At 37.3% G+C, this 18,752-nt stretch overlaps 1 protein-coding gene across 2 annotated transcripts in view; it reads left to right on the top strand.

The window, feature by feature from the left end:
• Positions 1-18,752, top strand: part of CFAP99 (cilia and flagella associated protein 99) — a 52,489-nt gene that overhangs the window by 12,231 nt on the left and 21,506 nt on the right. For both annotated transcript variants that reach the window (XM_030491356.1, XM_030491357.1), the window contains 6 exons: positions 2,222-2,316; positions 6,461-6,573; positions 8,732-8,906; positions 12,837-12,917; positions 15,012-15,077; positions 16,048-16,113. In XM_030491356.1, the coding sequence (XP_030347216.1) occupies positions 2,222-2,316; positions 6,461-6,573; positions 8,732-8,906; positions 12,837-12,917; positions 15,012-15,077; positions 16,048-16,113 (596 nt within the window). The remainder of the gene's footprint in view (positions 1-2,221; positions 2,317-6,460; positions 6,574-8,731; positions 8,907-12,836; positions 12,918-15,011; positions 15,078-16,047; positions 16,114-18,752) is intronic.

The raw sequence follows: 18,752 nt of genomic DNA on the forward strand, positions 1-18,752 counted from the left end.
AAAAAGTAATTTAAGAAATATTTTTGTGGTATGCATTTAGTATGGATATAGTAAGTTGGTTTATTAAGTCCCTAAATAAGTTGGAATCACAAATTGCACTGGCATAGGTTCTCTAAGTCAGATATGTTCTGAAGCTTTGTGGGTACTTTGAAAAGTCCAGTCAATTTAATACAAAGTGGTTGAAAAATACAAAAAACCCCCCATATCTAATATATATACTTCTTTATGTTTCAAAAGCTGCTAACTTTTTCTGCCAATTCTGGTTGCTTCTGTCACAATCTGGAAAGGTATAGAAATCTAAATCAAATAACAAATGAAAGGAAACATAAACTGTCAAGGATTAAATTGATAGTATATTGAGTTTATTCTAGATGGTAATGTTTCATTGTCTCCATTTCTCCAAAGCCATGTTCTTCAGTGTCTGGGGCATATAAATTATACCTTTAAGCTGAGTGTTGCTATAATTGGATTGTCAGAACTGGTCCACTCAAAAGCCTCCATTAATCATAGGCAGAGGGTAGGCCCCCTGAAAATTTTCCTTTATCAACAAGTTGAGAGTCTAAGGTCATTGGCTTACATTTTTTTAAGCTGCTTGTGATTCCCTTTGCCAAGCTGCATTGACACTTAACTGATCAAAGCTGCTTATAAAGGCTGTTGCTATGTGTGAGCAGATTTGAATTTAATAAAGCTTGTAGTAGATAAATGTATATTCTGCTAAGACTGCTTAAATACGTTGCTATGCTAAAGGACAAGACTGAAGCCTAATGATACACAGAGCTGGCTGCAGCACACTGGTCAGAATTTACTGCTTTTATCATTACTGGTTAGTGGCAGCTAAAATACTGCAGTACAATTGAAGCCTGATTGATCAAAGTGAATACGGTCAAATGAAAGCTGATAGAGGAGCTCATGAACTTTACAGGTCTGCAAAAATCCCCCAGCACTGACTGTGCTTCTTCCTTTCTTCCCCTCTGCATAGTTGCCAGTAGGGTTGCAAGAATCAGGTTTGGATTTCCTAGAGAATTTCACAATTTAAAAACTTGGGTTTGTTCTAATTCAGAATGAAAACAAAGATTACACCACTTTCTGCAAAATGGTCACTTGCAAAATAAATACTAGGACATTTTATGTTTAACATTTTTGATACATATAATATTGGTATGTATAATAAAGTATTATTTTGCAACAGAAGAATAAGAGCTATCCTCTCTGAAAGCATTAAAAATAGAGTATGTTGAAAAATTCACTATCAAAACCTTCTTTCATGTCTCTTGTTCACATTAAATTTTCTAAGAATAAGCTTGCTCGCACCAAAAGTTTTGGTTACACTAAGAGAGAGCTGTTTCCAACAACATAATACTGTCAGAAACTTTTCAGTCACGTTTTTCGGGAGCCGCTTGACTCTTACTCTCCTTGCCTTATTGCCAGACTAACTCAGAACTTCCCAGATGGAATACGCAGATATGTGCAAGCTAGTAGTACTACCCAAACAAACAAGCTGCCCTCATTCTCACCCCTGTGTCCTATCTTCTCTTGAGTTAGAACTTGTGTTTAGCAGCCATTCAGTGAACTGATCAAGAAAGTGCTTCAGGTTAAATTCACAATCTGTTCTAACTTGGCTATGTGGGTGACTGTACTTGCCCAAGAGAAAAAACACCAGGAGGTAAAAGGAGGGAATGGGAACAAGCAATTAGGGCTTGACAGAGCTGCTTGATTTAGGTGTGATGTTGGCATAATAAATGACTGTGAAATCATAACAAGATCTTACCTCCAGCCTAACAGGATTCCAAACGCTGCTGTGGTAGATCTCCCAGTTTTGCAAACAGGTATTTTCAGGCATCAAAATCTATGAATGACTTCAGATAACTACAATTGCTTTACATTTTTTGTGTAAGTGGATAGATCCTCAGCTGATAGAATTCCATAAAATTGTGTAGATTTGCACTGGCTTGGATCTGAATCACAAATGAGATAACTGATTTTTTATATACATACACACGTATATATTTATATATGCTAATAATGAACACAGGGTTAACATTATATTATAACTTCATATTACAATTTCTTATTGACAAGCATTATACTACCCAGTTAGATAAACAATATTGAAGACTATTTAAAATTAAAGTAACAGCCTAAATCCCAGAGTATGCTGAGGACAGGGTATAGGTTTATTAGAATTTCCTGCTGCATTTTAAATGTCTGTATCTTTTGGTAGTTATTTGTTACCTGGCTACTTTTCAACTTGAAGAGCTCGGTCTCCAGCACTTCAGCAGAATTGTGAAATCTCTGGACACTGCAAAAATGCAAAAGGTAATGAAAGTACAAAACATTTTTTAAATATGAATGAATGATTTCTTCATTAAGTTTGATTAATCAGATCACTTTTGTCAAGTTTCAGAATAATTTAAATTGAGAAATTAGTGTTATTTTCTATTTAAATATGGAAATTAAATTAGTATTTAATCACAGAATCCTTCAATATCTATACTCAAACAGGGACTATCTCATATTCCATCAAGGATCAATGTAAAATGTATTTTATACAATCTAAGAAGGTAGAATAATCACATGATTTACAGTTAATGTGATTTACAGTTGTCCCTGTCACTTGTATACTTGCTCTTGGCTCTGCTCACATTCTTTCTTTCATTTTAGGCAGGAGAAGAAGCTTTTCCCATACGCAATGAATCACAGTTCCTGCTGATTAGTGTTCTTTTTCCCTGAACAACCCACTACCACTTCGGTTATGAAGCCTATTGTCCTTCCACCACTTTTTCTCCTTCCCAAAAAACAAGTGCTCATTTGGAGCACCCCCCCTTATGACAAATGTGCAATTGACCAAACCATTGCTGCCAAATAGAAAGCACAGCAACAAAGGTCTGCCTGCCCTTCCCTCTCTGGAGTCACAAATATGGGCTTGGCTCCACTACTTTTTTGCTATTTTTCATGAAATTTGTAGAAATATAAATATCTCCAGCTTCTCTTTCTCTTTCCTGTCTTAAAAGCTATCTTGTGAAGAGGGGCAGAGGGATAAACTGAGCAGCAATGCTTTCTCATAAGACCTGTTTTCTTAGGAAAATGGGCTAAAAATTAGATTACTGGTGACACAGCATATGTAAACTTTGATCATCCAGATGTTTTCAAAGCACAGTTGAAACATGGCATTTGAATAACTAATACGGAATTCAAGAGATAGATATACAAATGTTAGTAATTAATACTGAAAAGGCTGAGGTTTATCCTGATACTGATTACTCTGAATGTTCATGTGGATGCCGGTGTCTCTTTAATGAGTATGCTTTCTTTGTAATATGGGGGGATAAAGTAGGTTAGGTTGTCTGCATAACATTTTTAGAAACACTCTACTCGCTTTGTTTTCATGGGTTTACTATGGAATGGTTTTTATTAATTCCATTCAGAGACAAAAATGATACATTTCATTAACTGTTAGAAAGAACAGAGAGGTGGCTGGAAGAATTATCATAATCTGGTAGACAGACAAATCACTCTGTCTAAAATGCTCTCCCAGACCCTTCTTTGGTAAACATCTTAGACACAAGCCACTGGATTGGATGCATCTTGAGCTCATTCAGCTAGCAACATAATTTTCCCACTTCATGCCAGTTATCTCTTGCTGATGCCATTCACTTGGCTTAAGTGTCAGTGCCCTGATGGTTCTGTTTCTGATAATTTCTCCTTCCTTGTCTGGAATAACTCTTTTCTGATAGGGAAGTGCTGCATTATGCAAGGGTCTGCACCTGCTACCTTTTTTCCTGTAGATTTAACTTTGCTTGCTTAAGTATCTTATCAGATCCTTATCACCATGGTACCTAGGTCTTCTGTTGCATTAGAAGAGGTTCTTTGTCTCCAAAGTGATGCTACATTATATTAATGCACCTGCAGCAGAAGATTTAGAAGCAGCATTTGGTCCCCCCCAGCAACAGAGACAAAAACAGCAGAAGGCAGATCTGCAGCCTTAGCAACAGAAGTTATCAGAAATTTGGGATTCTCCTTCAGGATGCTGACCTGTAGATTTCGCCGGATGACTATTGTGTCTGAGTTCAGTTGAGATGCGGGAAAATTATTCACATATATTTACTCAGCATAGATTTACTTTAGTTAAAAAGTATTTTTTTCTGCACATCAGAGGCTGACTGGAATTTTCTTACTCATGCAAGTATATCTTACTCAAGTGAGCAGCCTTCAGTTAAATGAGATAAACTTATGTGAGTGGACCTTTCTCTTAAAGGCCTACATGATGGAATCCATTCAAATCAAAGTTACAGTGTTTCCCTATGACTGATGCATACATTTTAATTTAGGCAGAATATCCAGGCAGAATAATAATGCTACCTCACTCACACATGTTCATCTGTTTGAACAGGAAATCATAAGCTCTCATTCTGCAATATTAAGAATACATACAAAAATCTTTATGGTTGTATAATTACAGAACCATAAGATAAAACCCAATTTTGTGACTTTAGTGTAATTGTTGTTCTAAGAACTTAGCTATGTATTGCTAGCTGAAGCCTATTTTTCTGTTCTAGTATTCATACATGTTATTCTTTTATATTTGTTGTAAAACTTAAGGGTTTGTTAGAGAAAACGCACTGTTGACAAAAAAAGTTGAAGTAAACAGCTTTATAATTTCATAATTGCCTTGTAAAAAATGCAAAATAACTGATGCTTTCTTTCCAGCATTCAAGAACCTGTTTTGTTCTGTTCCATGTTCTGATTGTTTCTAACAGCAGTAAAGTCCTTTCTAAAGAACTTCCGAGATTTGCTAAGGAAAATCACTACATAAGGTCTGGGTATTGTAATTGCTAGTATAATGAGGTAGGAATAGTAGGACAAGATTAATAAGAAGTAGGACAAGATCAGCCTCATGGTGGACATAGGGGTAAAAAAAAGTCTAAGTTGGGTCATAGAGTGGCAGAAGGACCTGAGACTATGCTACGACACTTTTCTCTACAACTTTACCTCAGAATCCTCAAAATAGAATTGCCCATTACAATCTCTCCAAAGGAAAGCCTTCTTAAGAGCTTCTTGCCTTCCTCTGCATTTCTCTGTTGCAGCTGAAAGGTACAATCCCACAGGGGTTGAGCTGGCATAGCTGAAGTACTAAACTACCATAAGAGGGAAAGAATCAGCAGGTGAAGAGAGGAGTGGACAGAAGCCTCCTTGATTGCATTTGCTACTACAACAAATAGCTGTGGGTGTGTACAGCCCAAATAACAGCATTCTCAGGTGGCTGACCTGTATGGAGAAACAGAACCTGCTGTTTCTTGCAGTTACCTCCGTAACTCCAGAGTCAAAAGCTTATGTTGTAAATATAAGGATTTCAGCTCTGCAAATTACTACAGGGATGTACAGATAGTACCAGATGAGGAAACTTCCCATTTTCTGTGTTTATTTAAAACTCTGTACAATCCCACTGTGTAAAAATACATTAAGAATATTAGCAGGGCATGTTCAAATTCTTAAAAGCAAGGTATTCATTCAGCCCACCTGTAAAAACGCTTTACAAAACAGTCTTTAGTTATACACACTTGTCTTAGTACAGCCAGAGTACATTAAAATAGTAAAAATGGGTACAGTTAATTTCTGGTGTAATCCCACCACTTCTAGAAGAGAAATTAATCTTAGTTACCATGCTCTGTGAGTGGTGAAACTCTTGAAACATTCAGGACAGAGGACTAAGCAGAATAATGCTGTTACCAAAATGACTGTCCAGTGACCCCTCCAAGGAGACAGATGCTGGTAAAATCCAAACAGAAATCTGTGAGTACTTCAAGCCACATTTTGCTCCTATAAATACAGCAGTGGCTGCTGATGCTGCGGTAGTCGACTGAGTCACATGTGGCTGAAGACAAACCAGAAATATAAGGGATTCTTCCTAGCAACTAAGTTCCCAAAATACAAAAGTTTCTGTTGTTAAGCAATGAAATGTGCTATGGCTTCAGGGGTCTTATTCTGCCGACATTTGCCAACTGTGATATGCATTATCAAAACCAAGATTGTGGACTTTGGCTCAGGCAGACTCTGGTCAGAAGCACAGTAGATGAAAGTAAGACTAAATTTACAGGTTAATTCCTTAGAAATGGTCACATCAGGACTATAGATTTCAAGTAGAAGGCTTCCTACACCTTTGAACATCTGCAGCAAACACCTTGGGTCAAATCTGAATTGTTTATAGCTGAATTATTCACAAAGCTCTGAGCCACCTTGGGCCTGGCACCACCTGTGTTTCACAAAACAGGGCTGAAAGACATGGGGCTGTCCTAACAAACTAAGGAGAACCTACAAATACTGTGCACCTATGATTATAATTACAGGGTAAAATACAAGCAAGCTCTTCAGCAGTGTTTGTAGTAAAAGCAACTATCTTTTTGTAGTCTTACATACGCCTTACCTTCAGTATCCATATTTAAAAGAAACCACTTCTTGTTAGTTTCTCAGATTCTTCTTCAATCCGTTGTATCTGAACACATGGATAAAAGATGAATGGAGTCGGTTCTACAGTTCACTCTATGTAAAGGAGAACTGGATTGACCCACTGCTGAGGTAAGCAGCACTTAAGTAGCCTGTGGCCACCTCAAAGTTTAAAAGCTGGGAAAGCTCCCTTTGAAAGCTCAATTTACTGTTAAAGTGTTTCTCCTATTGCAGTCACTCAGAACCCTCCTTGTCTTCCACAGGCTATAGTAATCCCTTTTACTTACCCAGAGCCAAGGTTCTGCCACGGAAAGGTCCTTTCAGAGCTGTTGTGCATTTGCTCCTCAGTGCCCTTGGACAGATCAAACATCATATTCTGATTAAAAAAATATAAATAAAATAGAAGGTTCAGATTTATCTTAGAGTTGGACTCATGCCTCTTAAATCACTTCAATATCTGTATGACATTAAGCATTTCAAAAATGATCTTTGACTTCCCTGAGTTTGGCTTTGTGCACAGACTTGTTTATGCCAATGGTCATATAATCACTTCTGAGAAAATCATAAGCAAGTAAAAAAAGTATTTTAAAATTAATACTTATTTACACAATTGCAGCATCATGTAACAGGTAAATGCTCTGAGGTGCCAGGTGTGTCCCCACATTGGTTAGCTGGTGAAGCAGGAGCTGAAGTACCTTTGCCAAACTGGAACACTTTCATGTGGAGAAGCAGTAGCTCTGCAGCCTATTGGGTCACTTTTTCACTCTCACTTTTACCCAGGACAAATGAATTAGGGCTGGCATTGGTACACCAATGTGGCTGCAGTCACTCATCCTCCTCACTGCAGTGTAGATTAACCCAGATGATGACAAAACACTGTTAGTCAAAATTACACTAAAAACAATGTCAGCTGAAAAAGAGTTTGCATCTAGTTCTGTCATATCCAAGTCAGTGGAATGAATCCTTTCATACTATGTAGAATATGCCAAATTAGCAAATGTATGGTATGGATTTGGCTTGCGATACTCCAAATTCCACTGAATTCTGCAGGCACTGAAGGAATATATCTGAAGTCAGAATATTACTCAGTATATTCCGTCGTAGTGATCTAATTATAATGTATGCTTACAGTAGTATAAAGATACAGACAGAGATGTGTAGGTAGACATATACCCACATATCCACACAGGTTTTATATCTACATATGCAGGCAGGCAGGGGCTTAATCTATTGCTTGTTTCATCAACACCAAGCTTTCTGGAGCTGTCCTTCACTGTCAATTGCATTCAACGTAATGAACACATGTTTTGCCTAAACTAGTAAATAGAAGTTATACAAGAACATTAAAGGCCGTATTTGGTTACCGGATTTGAAACTTCCTTCAGGAGCTGAGGATGCATTGATCAGTTTAATCAGTTTGGTAGCTTAAATTCTTTTAAGTATGTCTTTGTTTTCCTCTTTTGAATGTCAGTGAGGTTAATATAATTATTTTAGTGGGCTGCATAATTTGCAGAAGTTACTTGCAAGCCTCATCCCACAATGACAGTACGATCGCAGGTAACAGCCACATAAATGAGTTACTGTAGATCTGCATTGTCAGCTGCTTTTTAAGTTCTGGGAAAGCTCCGTTGCATGTGTAATACTTAAGGATAGAACACATATAGGGGAGGAGAAACTGCCATGAAGCTGTCACCATAAGTAGCCCTCTGATAACTTGTTTGTGTCTTACCTTGAATTCTGCCCATTCCTGCCATTCATTGGAAGAAGTCTGAACCTTCATACAAGCCAAAATCCAAACACAGAGAAATCAAAATCATCTTGACAGTCCCACAGGGTTCACTGAGAGTTCATTTGCTAATTCACCAAACTTCTTACATCTTTCTATTTTTTTATTAGAACTGCCTGTGCTTTGAGATTGATTTATGTATACTCTGTCAGTTGATAGAAGTGGCAATATTCAGACCACTGTTTGTTCATATTCTCTTCTTCTAAGTATGTTAAGTGTGTACTTGGCTTATGGTAGCTTTTCTGATTCAGTCTGGTCCTGCTGCAAAGCAGGAGGATAGTTGCTTATTGAGTAGAAACTGACTATTTCACCATTAGTCATCTATCAAGAGGTGAAGTAACACAGTCCAACTAAATAATGAGTACACATTCATAAGTCAATTCTATTTCAATTTAATGGCTGAAAGCATTACAGGATTTGCACAATGCCAACCTCATCTACTGCATGTAAGATTTTATGAAAGAAAAAATGAAATAAAATTGAAAACTCTGTTTTTATTTGAAGATGGCAGCCAAAAGTACAGCAACTGATTGAGCAGCTCACAGATAAGTTAAGTAATCGCACCACCACTGTCAAGACTTCGACGGTCACTCAGCCAAAGGAATTTAATTTGACTGTACCTAAACCACGTGCCATTCCCATACCTCTGCCGATACCAGTACCGGAAAAAAGGCTACCTGTGAGTTTTTTATTCATTAAGAGATACTAAGTTTTGTACATGCTTGTGCACAAATCGTGTTAGGGGAATTAATAGTCTCTTTTACAATAATTATACAAAATCTACAACCTTTGACAGATCAATAAGGATTTTTGTAATGTTCTGTATTATTGAAGGTCAGGTTTTTTAAACCAACAAAATTAATTCTTTTTATTTCAGTGAATGTTGTGTAAGAAAATTGTAAGCCAAACAAAGCAAAGGGAAAAGGTTGGTTCCCGTAGATGTTTTGTGACTTTTGGAGGTAGAACTATACAATGGGTACAAACTGATGACAGCATTGATACAAGTGTTTCTGGTAGTCCTTGGATTTGTAAGGTGTTTGCTTTGGATAATGCAGTGAAGCAGGTAAGAAAAGAACAGTCAAAATGAAACTTTTTTATAAACTTAGATGTTTTGTAGATGAACTGTCATTAAAATAATGGCAAAGCAATTTTACTGGAGGTGAGATGGACTCAAGGTTTGCAGCTCCTCCTTGAGGGTGGAATTTAATTCCTTTCTATTTGTATTAATGATGAATCTCTAAAATTAAGGTTTTCCAGTTTAAACGTGTTGCTCACATATAAATAAGACTAGATTTATCTTTGAAATGCTAAGCTTTTATTTTACTTATTGTCTAAGATTGCGATTCCGTTACTCTGGTACAGATCAGAGACACGCGGTTGGCTTTAAGTTAGCTCACTGAGGTAAGGCGAACAGGATTTGGGATCAAGCTGCTATCACTAACTTAATAAAGACTCCAAAATCATCTATATTTAAATGCAGTGGGAAGTGAGCTTGGAAGTCATACTTTTGGACATTATCTGCCACCTTGTATTAGCACTTCAGGTTTTAAATAATACATGTGTTGAATGCTCTTAGAAACCATTTACATCTTAGGATGGCAGAGCAATTTAATGATACTGTGTTATACAGTTAATGGGATTTTATATTGAAACAGCTTAATACCAGGCTCTGAAAAACTGCATTTAATAACTATTTAATCAGTATAGGAATGAGTCATATTGCTGTCATTTTAGTACCTTTATGCTGTGCCGTGCCTCTAAGAATAAATTTGCTTTAATGCGGATGCATTTACAGTTCATTTGTGTTGTTAGGATTATACTAAATTTGGTTTACATTCTGACCAAGCCTGCAAATTTAAAGGCTTGTGTGAATCTAAAACCATTAGTGCATTAGTGACATGTGTTATGCTCATCTCTGTACCCATCTCAGCAAATTAAGCTTCACTTTAATTTGCCATACTGTTGCCAGTATCACCATTTTAGATGCTAAAATGAATGGAGACTGAAAAGAGAGCCCAAACGGCAAGAAGGAGTTAGTAAAGTGAGAGCAGGCCATAGTTTTGGCTACTGTACGGTGGAGAGTTGTATGTAACTGAAAGGAATGCACAGAAATAAACCTCCTCCAGACTACATCCCATAATCTGCTGCAGAAATGTTCTCAACCATTTTCTGACAAAGTTGTTTGTTTTATGAGATGAGATACCCATTTTTTCTCACAGTTCTCATGCATCTGTCAAAGAACTTGTCATGTGGTATATTAGCAGGGACTATTGTAGTCACAATAACTACAGGCGTAGTCACTGCTCAACTTTGAAGGAGCTGTATGAATTCCTGTGGAGGCGTCTGGATTTTGAGCAATGCCCACTGATAAGTTACTGCATCCCTATGGTGAAATGAGTTCATTCTGATTAACAGGATTATTATTTTAGGTATTTCTTTCTGCTAGGTTGCATTATATTTTCTAGTAGAGATAAAATGAGATGCAAGACGAGATGTTCAACATTTTTTGAGTTCAGGAGCTGGCGTAGTACTTCTGCCCTGTACACTGAACACAGGTTCCTTCACCAGAGAGGACCAGAGACGTGAGGTAGTGCAGAAGGCAGGGTAGTTGTCTTAGTGATCTGTATTGAGATGGGATTCTCCGCTGACTTTGGGAAGTTTTCTTGGAGTAACATAGGCCTAGAAGGATGATCATTCATGATCAGAAACATTTCTCAGCAATGGGGGACACTAAGCGAAAAGGAAACACACTTTAATTTTTTAATTTAATAATGAAACATTTCACTCCAAACATTTGGTCTAAAGATTATAAATTCTTCTCTCCACTGTCCTTTGCACACGATGACATGGACACACACGCAAGCATGCACACATATATACACACCTTCATAAATACACTTCTACAAATTAACAAGTGCTTTAGCTTGAAGTTTGCAAAGGAAACAAATGGAGACAGGTGCTCAAACCTGATAAGATGCAAAATGATTTGGACACATTTAACTTCCTTGGATCTTGGCCTTGAGTTACAAATAAAATCCATTCTGTACTAGAATAATAAGATTCTGCAATTATTTTATTTTTAGATTTTCTGTAAACCAATAATCTAGTTAAAAAAAATTAAAAGGCTGCACTGAGATGTTACTGCAACACCCTTCAGCCAAATTTAGTGTATTTTTTTCATATATCCCTTATTATTTCAGCTGTGCTTCATGAGTGGAGTTGCTGATTGTTCAAAGTAATTAAACGGGTGAATTCAATTAGCCAATACAGAGGATTTTGTTTGCAGATATACAGACCCAACAATATATTTATGATCTTCTTATGGATAAAAATAGAAGCTCTTAATACAACAGCATTGCAGTAGCTTGCTCTTGTCTATCTTATGACAGTAACTTTAAACAAAATAAAAGAGCAAAGACTACCAAAGTTCAGAGTGATTATTCATTTCGGTCTTCCTTAAACTTCTTGTGGTACCTGCTCCCTAAATAAACCTCTAGTAAAGGACATCCAGAAAGCAAAGGTGAGCCTGACCAGTGGCTGGAGAGGAAAAGCAAGGTTGGTGTCTCTTACTCCCAGCCCCCCTTTTTTCACATTAGGATGAATGTGAAGGTACAGTTTGGGCTTTTTGATATCTCCATTGCTGGCATTTTCAATTTACTTACAGTGACTGATCCTCTTCCAGCAAGTGGGTAATTGCTGTATTGTCTATCTGCCTGATTGGTACTCATCACTGGTACCTGAGGGCTAAATTATGAGGCTAACATAATTTTTGAAACAGAGCTGATTGATTGAAAAGTCTCCTCCTTAAATTACTTGGAATAAGCAGAGCAGTTTCTGAGGAGAGATCTTCAGTTTACACTGGCAGATGAGCACGGTTTTGCAGGTAAAGCACATGACTCGGAAGAAGGGTGAAATAAACCGATACTCACTGCCTGTGCAACCCTTTCCAAATCCTCTGGGCTTTAATTTCTCCACCCATAAATGCATAATAAAAATTCTTAGATACTGCTGGGAAATGCTTTCAGTTCTACCTCACTTAAAAAGCTCACAAAAATACTTTAGCAGTCTCACCAGTGCATTTAATTGCTAGCTTCTCCTGTTTGCACATTTGTTTTGTCTCTAGATAATGATGTCAAATAGCAAAGGCAATGGAAAGTACATCATATTCATGAGAATTTTAAAGCAGAGCTCTTTATATAGTCCAGTAAATCTAGATGGGATCCCCATGTTCCCTAAACAGACCTCCAGTACAATACAGATTATAGATCTTTCCCATTAATTCTTGAATTAATTCTGTAATTTCTAATTGAGATAAGACATTTTTAGCAAGATAAATATTTAAGCAGATGTCCAGTAAACTGGCAGACTATCATCTCACACACATAGGTGGGTGAGATATTACACTGGACAGGACTGAAAAGCCTGCGTAGTCCCAGCTAATTGGAATCTGTCCATGTCTTCTACACTGGCATTGATAGAAAAAAATCAATATTTAAAAAATAACTGCAGCTGTTCTACAGTAAAAGTGAATGTGGTTTTTTCCTGTAAGAATGTGTCACTTGGAATGTTTTATACCCCATATTGTAAAGATTATTGCCTTTTAATATAGGTTCCTCCAAGCACCTACAAACCTCCAAAGGAAAAAAAGCAACTAGAGCAAATCAGAACTCAAAATCGACGAAAAGCAGAAGTAAGCATATTATGTTCTTGTTCTGGTCTTTTCTTTCTTCTAAAATGTTTCTTCTTCAATGTTCCATTTTCACAAGTCTTAGAACTTTATCTGAAACATATTTGCTTTTGCACCTAATAGCTCCTGGCTCTTTCTCTAGAGACATGAAGTTTGTCTCCTGTATTCTGTTCTATCACCCTTTTTCATCTTCTTTATTTTATTACTAATTGTCCTTTTATTCACTATACAAATACTGTGTGAGAAATTATGCAAGTAGCCATGTAAGGTAGCAGAAACATGATTACTTTCTTCTCTTCACAAGCTTGAAATAGTTTAATGGCTCTTTTACTCCCACAGGACATGTGGATATTTAAGGTATTCACTTAATAATTAAGGCTTCAAAATACAAACTATGTTCAATATTTTTGTTTGTTTTCTATGTAACTGATAAGTACCCACATGTCATCACCTACTGTTTTAAAATATCAGCAGATTCTAACTTCTTTTTCATGCAGACTCCATACTCTGCAGGCTAAGCGAGTGGGAAGTGCTCATGATTTGTAAAGCAGCAGAATACATGGTCTGTGTGTTAACAGTGTAGAAGGGAGGGCCTGGAAAAACAAACAAACAGATCTAGTTATTTGATCCAAACTTTGATATGAATTCTGCTCAATGAGTTAGCTCCTACCATAGTTAAAGCAGATTGTTATCTTCTGCTTGGAAGGGAATTAATTAAATCTCAGTTTCCACTTCCTTCCTTCCTCCCCGCGCTGCTGTCACCATATCCAATCTAAGAGCAGTGTAAGCTTGATAAAACGCATGCTACTTGACTCCTTTTTATCTGCACTTGCCCACCCCCATTCTGAAAATGCCTTACTCAAGCCTTCACTAGCCAGTACAAGTTCATTTGTCACTGTACTGGGCTCTCCTCTTGCCCTTGTGAAAGGGGCATTGAATTCTGTTACTAAACCATAGTAAATGCTTTAATGTGTGATAGATCCTAGGGGGATACACTTTGCATTCCTTTTGCTGGCCCATCACATTACCTATGCTTGATATTTTGTTATAAAACAATACGACTTTATTTTTTATCCTTTTATTATTTCCATGTTGTGGAGAAAGCACACGCCTATTTGTGTGCTTATTTGTACATACAAACTTCCTAGAAAACCTGGGGAGGAAAAGCAAGATATCACAGTGCCTATATTGTCAAAAACCTATGGCAACTATAAAATCATTTAACAACAAGTCACATTCTTCAGTAGAGAAAGTGCATGAATACGAGGAACAAAGGAAAACCACCACAGAAATTACAGCTGCAGTTTTTGTTGCCTCTGGAATGTTACAAAAGGCATCCAAAGCATTCACAAAGGTCAGTTCCCTAGACTGTTTGCTAAACTAGCTGAAATGTTGGGTCCTGAAAGAAATACGCATTAAAAATGCCGTTTGTTTCATCGCATTTTTGCAGAAGCTATAGCTGTCACTGTAAGTACCATCTCTGAGCATCTGTAAGGAGTGAGAACACTGGAAACTGTACTCCAGACACTTAGAGAAACACTGATGTTACGGCAGCTCCTTTCCAGAAAGCCATTAGAAAAAAATCTATGTGTTTCATCGCTTTGATTAGAGATTTGGTTTACAACCAAAAGAAATATCCCAAAACTAGAAATGTGGCTGCCCATACTCCCCGCTTTAATCTGACTCATGGGATTACTGCTAGAGGTGTGCCTACTGGAGCAACCCTCAGCGTTCAGATCCCCCAGACATGATCTTCATTGTTTGTTAGCTGTGTGCAAAATAATTACTACCTATTGTACTGATGTGCCACAGATAATCATGAGGCTTTTAAATTGAATTCTGGATGAGCAACATGTTTCATATAGGCAGACCTGTCAAAGGCCTGATGCCCTGTGCAAAGATACAACAAGGCAGAACTATGTAGAAAATCAAGACTTGCCACTTCCAAGTCTTTAATCAAGAATGAAAATACTATGTCAAGCTTTCATTCCATGGAAATAAATTAATATACTGAGCTGGAAGGCTTTTTGAGACAGCAAATTCTTACTACAGAATTTAAATGTACCACACTCTTTAAGCTAATTGCTTTCATTTTAGGATCTGCTCCTGAAAGCAAATGCTAACCGGTTCAGGTGTGCAATCATGAAGCCTGAAAAGGCAGAGGTATGCTACAAAATACTTTATTGCCTAAAAATTTCCCTGCATGAAGATGAAAAATGACTGGAGTATTTCAAGATATCTCAAAGCATTTGAAAATTTTTGTTTGTTTGGGGTTAGGAATTATGTGCTATCATTTATATCTGTACTGTCATTTCACATCCATAATACTAACATTTGCATCTTTGGATGCATAGTGCACAACACCTTTTCTTATACTTCGTGTGCTGCTTTATTATTCTCCTAATTCGAGAAAAGCAGCCTTGCTGTGATACCACTCCAACAAATCCCCAAACCTGCCGTATTTCTCTAAACCCACATATTATTTTTCCATTAACTTTTATGCCACAAAGCAGCCAAGCTGTGGGAATAACGGTCCCATTCATACAGAGTTCTTGCTTTGCTTGATTCCCAGTTCACAAGTATGTCACCAAACTGTGTGTGTAATATATTCATGTATATTCATTTCAGCATCACATCTGCATATTCTATTCACTGTGTTCATCCCCATGCTACCAGACACTTCCACATCAGTATCTATAGCTAACACCATAAAATTAAATTAATAGCCATAAGTAGAATTCTACCACTATTTAATAATTCCACAAAGTGTGCTTTGACACTCTAGCTTGTCTTCCCCAATACCTATTTCAGTTGAGCTGAATATATTAATATATGCAGGTAATATTTTGTAGTCAAATAAAAGATTGCTGTTACTTTTTTAGCATTATTTTAGACAATAAATTTTAGTCAACCATTGTATGGTCATTTGATATGAAATATTCCCACTAAGTTGGATGTACATAGCAAGTGGATATAACAATTCCAGAATAAGTCCCTTATGATCATATTTTTACTCCAGATTAATATTCTAGGCGAATATTCAAGAATGATTTTTGGTAAATATCTAATATTTTTTGCTGTGTACTTGAAAATCTGTCTCTTTGAAATAATGTATTTTTGGTTTGAACTGCAGAAGACACAGTATGAAGACGGTATGAAGAGTAAACCTGCATTTCAGGCTCGAAAGGTCCAAAGCAAGGTGAGTAACCTCTAAGATACTGTTGTCAGATGTACTTGAAAACTTCTGAGTGAAAAACATGCAAATTCTGTGGTGCTGCAAACTCTACTGGAATCCATGTTTTTACACTGTGGCCAGGACCATGGGAATGATGGAGTCCATGGCTCAAAAATTTTGGCCTATGCACCATTAACAATCCAAAAGAAATGGTCAGGGAGCAACAAAAGTGTGGCAGCTCCAGGAGGGAAGAGAAACAAGGAGCAAAGGTGGTGAAAGCACAGGCAGTGTCCTCACCAAGCAGGCCATGGTATCTGAAAATGACAAGGTTGGTGGTAATGCCAGGTTCTGCTGATAGCAAGTCATCGTTAGACGAAGCAAGTTAACAAGTCAGGTCTGGGGCCACCCAGGAAGTCCAGTCAGGAGACAAGGCTACAACAGCAACCCAAGTCCATGACAGAAGGAGACAGCTGGAGACAACCAGGAGCAGAATTGCTTCCAGCATAATGGGAAAAGACTGAAGCCCATATCTGAGCTGAAGTGGGCCTCCCAGAGCAGTGAGCAGAAGGTGTGAAGGGAGGCTGGTCAGGGCAACTAAGACCTATTGGTTCCCTGAGGGGCCTGGCAGGTGTCATGTGCAGTTGCACAATGTAACCATATTTCCTTAACAGTGTTCTCAATTGCAAAGGGAGAAGATTTAATGTAAAATGGTAAGGACTGAGAATAGTCCACAGAAAAAACAAAACAAACCAACCAAACCCCAAAAAACACCAGAATTGTAAACCCCTGGTTTAAGAGCTCAGCATAGGGACAGAAGAGTATTGTGTCCATAAATCACTGTTTCAGAATGAGATCCTAAAGGATGCTGAGCAGACATTCCAGGTAATGACTGCCTGATACACAATATACAATCAGTCTGGATGTTTGTCTTGTTTCCTTTAGACACACAGTGAGGTCATAAAATCCACTATACTGATTGCTGCTTTGCTAGGATATCCTAGAGTCAGTGAACTGTAAGCGTGGAAAATGGGCTGTTCAGCCTTACTGCTGAAACACATGAAAACTGAAGTTGGTATTTCTGCAATACAGATAATCTTCAGTCTTACATCATTCACTTTTCATTTGTTTCATGTTCATATGTAGAATAATTTAATGTGGAGGGTGCCCTTGTACTGTGACCTCAAATATCTTCTGAGCAGGTCTACCGACTTTTTAGAACACTCTATTTAGGTACAGCTCATACACACTTTGGAAAGACTGATTCCTTGTTTGGGGAACTGGACATCTGGCAACTGTTTCTAAAGCATATCTGGCATTAATCGCATACTGTTACCTTTAATAACAGTATCACTGACTCAGTCTCCTTGCTTAGAATCCAGCAGCACTAAAATTATAGGAAAGCAGTAAGATCCCAGTGCATTCTGCACTTGAAAGAGGGTGGTGGTGGGGGGGGAGAACAAACCAGGAAACACATGGTTAACCCAAATACACATGACCTGTAGTTATGTGGGCTTAGTTCAAGACTATGTATATCCCACTTCCTTTTCTGATAATGTAGAGTACTGAAACCTTAGTGGGGACTAATGAGAGTCAAACCACCTCCTAAACTGCATAAAGAAAAATATGGGTCTGTCGTCTTATGGCATTGATCAGGGCCAGTTCTAACAGCTGCTAGTACCTCCTCTAGGAGCACTATCAGTTTTATCTCATCTGAACACATCTGCCTTAAAGCTTGGTTAGGTGATATCCAAGATACTGCTGTAACTTCCAAGCTGAGATAGGCATGTTGTTATTGAATTTTTAAATACTTCTTATTCCTGTTACCTTCCTGCCTGTGCAACTCTGTGAGTAGGCAAATACTAAGAGGAAGGTTTGTCCAAGATGTATAAATAATATTATAATGTGTCCTCAAATTAATGGAATTATATACTGTTTTAATCAACTAGTATTTTCCATTCCTCTTTTTAGAACATCCACAGTATATTAAATGCATTTTTTCATCTCAGACACATCTATTATGTGCAGCAGCAATTATTTCTCATTGCTGTTACAAAACATCTATTCATCCTTTTCACTGGAAGAATGAGACAGTACAAATGCATCATCACTGTCTCAATCTGCCTTTTGCTCACATCAGGCCTTGCTCTTTACATATTTATTCATTTTGGTGAGCTATTGTGTGTTCATTATGTGGCAATAGTGAATATAATTTTTTTCCACAAGAATTCCAGAGTTCTGCCATTTTCCCAATTATTTCCATATGCTCATTTTGGAAAAAAAAAAAAAAAAAAAAAGGAAGATATCTCACTACAGGAAAAGAAGGAGTAAAATTCAAAACTTCTTTAATACAATATGATATAGAAGAATCTATTCAGTTATTTTACTTATACGTGTCTTCATGTATCTTGGGAGTCCGAGTTATTTTGACTATCTGGGCTGTCATATTTCATTCATTGCCATACAGTCATATTTCTGTTTAATAAACTGGGAAACTGAAGTTAAAGGTACTTCCATAATCATTCTTAGTTCTGTTCTCTATCCAAATTATGGTTAGTAAATACACAACATGAAATCTGTGTACACAGGTAACTGCCAAAAATACGAACATTTCTATATGTGTCAGAGAAAATGTCTACTCTAAGTAGGCATTTTATACACAGGAT

This window comes from Strigops habroptila, chromosome 7 (assembly GCF_004027225.2).
Source record: "Strigops habroptila isolate Jane chromosome 7, bStrHab1.2.pri, whole genome shotgun sequence".
Classification (NCBI taxonomy): domain Eukaryota; kingdom Metazoa; phylum Chordata; class Aves; order Psittaciformes; family Psittacidae; genus Strigops; species Strigops habroptila.